We start from the raw sequence: 8891 nt of genomic DNA on the forward strand, positions 1-8891 counted from the left end.
CAGATTTGTTTTGATAAAAGATCTCAAGGAGTCGTTATAGCAATACATTCATGGACAATTACATAATAAATGTTAGCAATTCAAAGACAACAGACTTTTCTTCTATAGGAATGAATGTGCATGCCTGAGAAAAATAAACATTTGAGAAAAACAAACAGCAGTAAAAAAAAACAAAAAACGATGTCTAGGGACATTCTGCCAAAACTATGTTATATTTATGGTACAACAAAAATAACAAAATCTCTGCATTCAAAAGGTATGCAGAATGGGTTCTTACATTTATTCACTTGATTACGATAAATAACAAATTATATATCACCATTTCATCTGCAACAATTCTTCTCAAAAAAGATGTCCAAACAAAGAATAAATGTTAATGTATGTTGATGCATATTTGTTCGCGTTGGGTGTTTTTTTTTGCCAGCTTTGTGGGTCATATTTTTCCACATGCTTCAGCCTGTCTAGCTCAGCTGGTAGAACATCAGACTTTTAATCTGAGAGTCCAGGGTTCAAGTCCCTGGCCAGGCGATAAACTTCTCCATCTACTCCACGAAATAAACCTATATCCACTGTGCAGATAAACCCTGAATCTTGTGTGCATCTAGATGTTTGAACAGGTAAATGAGTAGCTTTCCTCCTACCTGCCCCTTTGCCCATTACATTTACTGCAAACACACTGGATATGTGTGAAATTTTGTGGGTGCATCTATTGTAACCTAAAGTGTAAAGTTGACTTTTTAACCTATTAACATGCTGATTCTGACCCACTGCACCTACTATATTTAATTTTGATAATCAATAATTTAAAAGGTTATGTTGATGAAACGGCAAATGACATGATTTAGGGAGATAAACCTTAGGTTTATTAATTGGGCTTTTCAGGGGGATAGGAATGAGGAGATTTATAAAAATCTCTTTAATAGTTTAAACTATGTTTCTACTCTGAAGTCATTCTACAAATGACATTGTGGGATTTCATGTCTACGGTGTCTCAATTTCCATATCACACTGATTTCAGTATACAAGTGTTATTTTCTGCCAGCCCAGCAAACTCAACCCAAGCTCCAAAAGTCAAACTCGGTTGTGGTTGTTTTCTGTAATATCAGTTTAACAGGACAAATCAGGTTCAGTTACACCTGTACAAACCTATTCCTTTTAGACTGTGCCCTCCATGATGCATTTGTGACACCTGTTGTAGTCAGTGACTTTACATAGTGATAACTGATTTCACCTGTAGTTGGAACTTTTTAAACAATTCTGATGATTTATAGGCAAGTAGAAATAACATCCAGCTCACTCTGAGTTTTGTGGGTTCCTGTAGCGCAAAGACCAGCAAAGGTCAATCAAAAATTATTTTTGTCACTAAAAGAAGCAGATCAATTCAGTTAGACTGTTCTATTTTACATCCTCCATTTTTAGAGAAGAACTGCAGTGGAGAAAAAGGGCAGATGTAAATGCTATTACTTTACTGGTGAAACAAGAACTATATAATACCATTCCCATAATTCAGGAACTGACATTCCTCCCCGTCGTTAGTACGGGCCCATGGCACAAAAATGTGTACTGATCCTGAAAGAATTTGTATGGCTCTGCTAACCAGTTTCCAGCCCAAAGTTAAGAAAAATTAGTCTTTAAAAATCACCCATATCATTCTACTAACCATCTTGGGTTTTTACCCGTGACTTCCATTATGGCTTTGACATGAACTGCCAGAATTAAAGACCGATTAATACAAATTTATATAAGCCCAGAATTTTAGAAGGTATGAACCATTCATTACTATCTCTAGCAATTTTTTGGGACGGGCCATTATCAGAACTCAAGAAGAACAAAATTGAATGACAACTATTTTAGGGTCCAATAGGATCAGCCAGTCATATAAATAAATGCCTTCTACCCCGTGAAGCTGGTACCCATATTTCCCCAACAGTAAAAGTATCTGTCGTTATCCCTAACTGTTAATGAGATATCAACATTACAGATGACCACTTGTATACTGATCTGAGAATACATTATCAGCAGAGGTCCAACATGGTCTGTACCAACCCAGGAAAACCTCTAACCAGTATAATTATCCGTACTTGCATCCTTGGCATACATAAAGTGTTTCTTTACAGATATTAAAATATTTTGCTTCAAGCCAAAATTATCCTAGACTAACCCAACATACTATAACCAAAACAAAAGTATAGTACATTGGAAAAATATGTGGAGAAAAGATGAGGACAGGAATGAAGTAACAGACAAGGTGCAGCCATGGGTAATGTAAAAACAGTTAAACTAATAAAACCAAACTGTGTATTTTATACTGTATCATTTTAAAATCAATCTGGAGACACTACTTTTCTTTCAGCAAATGGGTTTATTGACATAACTGATCATAACTGTGTACAGTATGTATGCATCTCCTATTAGAAGAATATCCAGTGGTAGAGCTAAACTAAGCGTGATATACAGTTTAATGCTACGCAATCCCCATTAATTTCTAGCAATAACAATGGTGTTGTCCACCGATAATCACTTAATCACATGGGTCCCATAGCTATATAGATATATGAAAGTAAACGAGCCAAGAGTTTAAGACATTTAAAAAATTAACCTAAGAGCTGATTCTGCATTTCTTCAATCCAAATTTCATTCAGTCCTGCATCTTAGTGATTTTAAGCGAAAGTTTTCCTGCATGTGGACTACAAGATTTTGTCCCTGAAAGATACATCTTCACGAAAGGGTGACTAAGGGTAAAATCCTAGCCCCACTGAAATCAATAGAAAAATTCCTATTAACGTCAATAGGATCAATATTTCACTCTGAAATCCTCTCTGCACATAACTGGTAAGTGTTAAGGCAAATTCTCCTAACACTCCCTCTTCACTGTATTTGGACCCTAATATTAAGAAGCCATCTCCAGGGTGTAAAAGGCTCATTCCCATTCAGTTACTGGACTCTCAACAAGGGTACCAATTACTATGGTGCCTTTTGTAAATATTTGTTCATTAAAAAGCAAACAGACACCACCACATGACTTAATTTGGGCTACTGAACAATCATCAGACCATAAACGAAAAAACTTTCTGGTCAGTACCAACCTAGGTCAAATGTGAACCAGTGACACAGAGATTGATTCCTCCATATATCATCAAACTCCTGAGCCATTCAGTTCCTCAAGAGTTCATTTGAGGCTCCAGGTAAAATGAACAGGAGCACAAGTAACTCTTAAAATATTTGCATATAACTGTAACCACAGTTTGGACTTTTTAAAAATTAGCTCATTTCTAGACCACGCAAAAAGAACTAATGTAAACTAAACCACCATGTTTAATAGTGGCAGAAGCACATTTCTGTAAATATTTAGGGAAGCAAAACTCCCAGAAAGCAGAGAGCAGCCAATCATAAAATGATTAATACTACTCAGAAAACAAAAATGCATTCAAATAAAAGTAATATACTACTGCAAGAGATTAACTCAAGATAGAGATTTAACTTTATCATTACTCAATTAGCTGAGCAAAAGACTGAGAAACACAGATTAACGTTAAAAAAATTACTGAATTTCACAGTGAGGTGCAAGTACATATAAAACTAATTTTAGTACAGTAAAACTAAGAATTACTTATTGGCATAAGCTTGTTTCACATTTCTGAAATATCCTCCATCTATTATTGTTAAAGAAGGAATGCATCTATGCTATCTATCAATAATTCACCTTAGTATGCACTCAGGTAGCTACGAAGATGGATTATTTGAAGGTCAGCGATCCACTGACCAACCATGTACCCAGACAACAACTAAAACACACATTAAAGTGTAGAAGTACCAAACAGTATTTATTTAAAACACAATTTGAAATAATTCCCTGTAAACATGTTACAAAACTTGTGTTAGTTTTCCCTAGTGGTGTCAGCAATATATTCCTGCAAAACTAAAATCAATTGCATTATTGTATTTTATATAAAAAAGTATAAAACCCACACACACACAGTTGTCTTGCATTCTATTTGAGTTAAAACAACCATATCATTCAAATGCTCCATATTCCATTCTGTTCAGATTCCTTGTATGTTGCAGAATTCGGTTATTGATGCTGTTTCTAAAAGTCTTATTTCAATAATATGCCTAGAAAGTGATGATGGGTTTAATAAGTCAGTGTTCAGTAAACTTCAAACACATTTCTTGTATCACATCAGTGATTTGGATTATTTGTTTGACCAGTGAAAGGTAACCTGAACCTTCTTAAACACAGTCCAACAAGATTATCCTGAAAGACACAGTACATAAACTGCTGGCTCTGATGACAGAGTCCACCCCTGCTGTTACGTGCATTAGCTCTGATACTCTTCTGTTCTTCTTGACAGCAATTATTTTAAAATGCAGAGTTACTTCCTTAGGTTAACGATTTTTTTTAAATCCTCAAGGAAGTACTAATATTTTTAAGGATTTCTTTATAATAAATGTGCTAGACCAAAACCAACCCCACGTAACCCCTCCTGGTAACTGGGATGTGCCCACGAGAACTCCAGCTCCCTTCTACCTGCAGAAAGGAACACTGATATATTGAGACTGCAGTGCTGGAATTATGTAACAAGCTTGGGTCCCATCTGTTAGACTCACCCACATGGAGCGCCTAGGTCTTTACTCCAGGTGCACCATCTCAACCCACTCCCCCTCTGCTTGGCAACAGCTTTAAGTTCCACGCAGCCCTGCCCACGGTGAGGCAACCGGGAGCAGGGAGGAACTACAACTCCCAGCAAGCTCTGCTAAACCATGATGCCAGCATGGGGCCAGTTGGGAGTTGTAGTTTCCATGGGCCACACCGCTAGTCAGCAAATCGCTGCTGCAGCAGGTGGTCCTCCCCGCGCCGGGCACTGCTGCTGTCGGCGAAGCGCTCGCAGGGGAACTCGATGAGGTCAGTCTCACTGAGGGCACAAGCAACAGCGCTCCGGGGCGGGCGGTGGGACTGGAAGCCAGAAAAATCAGCAGAGACGCCAGTGCCCATGGAGCGGAGCGGCCGGCGGGTTGAGTACATCTGTCGCACGTGCACTGGCGCTGCCTGCCGCTGCCCCTGCATTTTCCTCCGCACCAGGCGGGATACCCAGGCTGCCAGGGCCACGAAGAGCAGCAGTGCATTCACTGCCAGCAACACCAGTGTGAGGAGCTGCTGGTCTGGGCCGCCAGCCGCGCCCCCGTCGGGCAGGGTGACCAGCCCCACACAATGGTCCCGGGGTGCCACCGGGCAGACGCGGCCACCCAGCACCCCCTCCACACAGACCAGGTAAGGGGTGTCAGGGCGCAGCTCCCACAGGGTGGCAGCTGTCTCGCTCCGCTCCGCCAGGTAGACGAAGCGCTGGAACTTGACAGTGGCCCCAAAGCGGTCGAAGAGGAGCCTGAAGCGCACAGGCCCCAGCAGGCGGGGACTGCGGTGAGGCCGTACCCACCAGCGCACCGTCACTGAGCTAGTGCCCACTGCCTCTACTGACAGGTTGCACAGGAAGAGCTTGTTGAAGTCACAGGCATCGGATACCAGCGGGGCCCCAGCCACAGAGGGGGCTAGGTGGTGCTTCCTCGCTCGCCGAGGCCACGCGGGGCCAGCCAGAGGCGGGGGTGGCCTGGAGCTGCCTAGCAGGTCGAGTAGGGAGGCCGTAGGGGTGGGCTCGGCTCTCCTGCTGCCTTGGGCCGGAGCAAGCCCCTCCTGAGCACCCAGCAGGCGCATAGTGGAGGCAGAGGGCAGAGATCCGGGTCCCCCTTGGGCCGGTCTACGGCTGCTGTTTCCCCCAAGCCCCTCAGGGGCCAGAATCAGCTGCCACTGTTGCTCCCTGGGCCACTGCCCTGTTGCAGGTGGCAGGGAGGGAGATGTGGAGGTCCCACTGTGGCAGTCGGAGCCATCGGGTGGCAGTAGCTGTGCATCCTGAAGGTAGTCGAGGTACTTGCCGGCCAGAGTGGGTGGCAGGCGGCACTGCACAAAGACAGTGAGCAGCCGGCCCTGTGAGTGCCGTGTGCCCAGCCAGCGCTTCAGGCCTCGCAGGCGGCAGTCACAGCTCCAGGCATTGCCGTCCAGCTCCAAGCGCTGAAGAGCCAGGCTAGAGGTGAAGAGTTCCCCCGGCAGCACAGCCAGTGCATTGTCACGCAGGCTGAGCTCCCGCAGCTTGGGCAGGGGGCCAAAAGCAGCAGGGTGCAAGGCAGCCAGCATGTTGCGGCTCAGGTCCAGTGCTTCCAGGCTGCGCAGCGGCTCCAGCAAGGTGGCGGGCAGGTGGCTCAGCAGGTTCCCATCTAGTCGCAGCTCCTTCAGTGCCCCCAGCCCAGTGAAGGCATCTGGCGCCAGCTGTGTTAGCCGGTTGCTGCTGAGTGAGAGCTTGGCCAGGCTGGACAGGTGCTGAAAGAGACCCCCACCCAGCTGCTGCAGGCTGTTGCTGGACAGGAGCAGTGTGCTGAGCGAGTGCAGTGGCCCAAAGGTCTCTGGGTGATGCAGCGAACTCTGCTGGTTCCCAGACAAGTCAAGGAAGCGCAGTTTGGCCAAGCCAGCAAAGGCGCCACGGCTCAGCCAGCGGATGTGGTTGGACTCCAGGTGCAAGTAGAGTAGGTTGGGCAGCCCTGAGAAAGTGGCTTCGCCCAGCGAGGCTAGTGCGTTGCCGTCCAGCCGCAGCTTCACCAGGCTGCCCAGGCTGGCGAAGGAGGCAGTGCTCAGGCGGACAATCTCATTAGCATTCACGTAGAGGATGCGCAGCTTGGCCAGTGGGCGGAGGGTGCCCGGCGCCAGTACCACCAGCCGGTTGTTGCCCAGGTAGAGCTCCTCCAGCAGCACCAGGCGCTCAAAGGCCTTGGGGTGCAGCCAGCGGATGCGGTTGTACTGCAAGTCCAGGCGCTGCAGCCCCACCAGGTGGTGGAAGTCAAAGGCAGAGATGTTGGCGATGAAGTTGCCCCCCAGGCTGTAGGTCAGGATGCCCTGGGGGTCGGCGGTTTTGGGCACCGCCCGCAGCCCCCGGTTGGTGCACAGGAGGTGCTGCTGCAGCTGGCAGTCGCATGGCTCCGGGCACATGGACTCCACGGGGGGAAGCAGCAAGAGGAGGGAGAAGCAGCCACAAACCACCCACGGCAGCAGCAGCATCAAGCCGAGCCTGCGAGGCGCCTCCATCCCGGGAAGAGCTGCGGCGGGCTGCTTCCCCCGCCGGCTTTGTGTCTCTCCAGCATCCCACCCCCCTTCCCCGCGGCTGCTACTCGGCCCCTCCTCTGAGCTCCGCCGGCAGCGGCTACAGCGCGCCCTGCCCAGCACCGGGGCTACGTGTTGCACTGGCTGAGCAGGAGGAGCTGCAGCTGGGCTCGGGATCCCCGGGCAAAAGCTGCCGCCACAGCCCCTCTCAAGCCCGCCTCGCTGGCCGGAGGCTCCGCTGAAGTTGCTGCTGCTGCTGCCACTTCTTTCTCCCCCTGCAGCCACGCCGCGCCGGCCGCTCTCCCTGCCCGGCGCGGCTCGGGACGGGGAGAGCTGGTGCCGTCCCGAGTGACCCCGCCGCTGCCGCTCCTCTCGGCTCCGGCACGACGAGGCTGAGTGAGGGGGGCGAGCTGGGAAAGGAGCAGTGCGGAAACTTCCCACACTTTGCCCTCGGGGAGCTGGGCTGGCGGAGCGGATGCGAAGCGGGAGGCCGGACCTCGCCAAGGGGCGGGGGGGAAGATGGGCGGCAGCGGGGATAAGAGGCTAAACCAGGACGCGGCGGGACGCCGCAGCGGACCCCACCCCAACCCGCACTCTACCCCCGAGGCTCCGCTCCTGCTCCTCCTCTTCCCCCGTGGCCCCGCCCTGCCTCCCTCCCTCCGCCTCCTCGCGCCTCCGCCACGCCCCCTCCGCAGGCTCCCCACCGCCCGCACCTTTCCGGCCCTTGCCCCGAGACTCCCCACCCACCGCCCCTCGCGCCTCTCTGGCCTCTACCCCCAGGCTCCTCGTCACGTGCCCCTCGCGCCTCTCCCCCCCCCCATTCCCTACCGCTTTAGGAGCGCTAAGTAAACACACGGGCTACAGATAAAGTGCTGTGGTTTTAATTGGGGGGAGGGGTGAAAGTAAACTGGCCGTTTCTGGTTGTGTTTAGAAAGCTGCCAAAGGCACTAATCAGGGTTTAGCACAGATTAGGTTCCTATGAAACAAATGGGCATGAAAGGACTAAACCTCCCCTTGTCCAGCAGGGAGGGAACTCGGAGCCCTTCTCTGCGCCAGAGCCAGTCCTTCCCTCACAGATGCTAAGGCATGTGAAAGTTGTCAGTAAAGCATCAACAACACGCCAGGCTGTTTAGAAGGGTAATAAGACCCGGTTCCTGCCCCCTAAAGACTTTACAGTCGGTAGGCAACATATCAGTGCAGGGAGATGGAAAGAAGGCAATAGAATGCCACATACCTGAACATCAAAGTAAGGTTCAGTGTCTGGTTAGTTCCCTAATTTTTTTAAGCATGTGTTGGGAGGGAAGTCAGAGGAACAGTGGGAAGATTAGGGTTTGAAGGAAGACATGCATTAATAGAATGACCAGATGTCCTGATTTTACAGTCCCGATATTTGGGGCTTTTCTTATATAGGCCCTTATTTCCCCCCAACCTGTCCTGATTTTTCACATTTCCCATCTGGTCACCCTACATGCATATTAAAGGCAGGCATAGAGCTGAGAATGGGTACATGGCAGCTTGGTGCTGAGAGGGGGGTCCAAAGTGCATGGAGTAAGACACGAAATAGGAATAGGAAAGGGAAGATGATTTCAGTGGAGTCAGATGGCTGTGAAGAGCAGTTTGTGGCACACTCTTCTTTCTCTGCCACCAAGCAGCAGACGTGAGAGGGGGTGAGGGGTTTGTTATGGGGTTTTAATCAATTCATGAGAAAGAGGGGAAGGCTTGGGTGAAGATGGAATGGCTGTTGCTTTTA

At 48.7% G+C, this 8891-nt stretch overlaps 1 protein-coding gene and 1 non-coding gene across 2 annotated transcripts; one reads left to right on the plus strand and one right to left on the minus strand.

Annotated features, from left to right (window-relative positions):
* Positions 1-455: 455 nt before the first annotated feature.
* TRNAK-UUU (transfer RNA lysine (anticodon UUU)) lies at positions 456-528 on the plus strand. Its single transcript has one exon. It is a non-coding gene; the product is annotated as a tRNA-Lys (tRNA).
* Positions 529-2342: 1814 nt separating this feature from the next.
* TRIL (TLR4 interactor with leucine rich repeats) lies at positions 2343-7403 on the minus strand. Its single transcript, XM_032795059.2, has one exon. It carries the CDS (start codon positions 7124-7126, stop codon positions 4814-4816), a length of 2313 nt encoding a protein of 770 aa, XP_032650950.1. The 5' UTR covers positions 7127-7403; the 3' UTR covers positions 2343-4813.
* Between the last annotated feature and the right edge of the window lie 1488 nt (positions 7404-8891).

This window comes from Chelonoidis abingdonii, chromosome 2, assembly GCF_003597395.2.
Source record: "Chelonoidis abingdonii isolate Lonesome George chromosome 2, CheloAbing_2.0, whole genome shotgun sequence".
In the NCBI taxonomy this organism is placed as follows: Eukaryota; Metazoa; Chordata; order Testudines; family Testudinidae; genus Chelonoidis; species Chelonoidis abingdonii.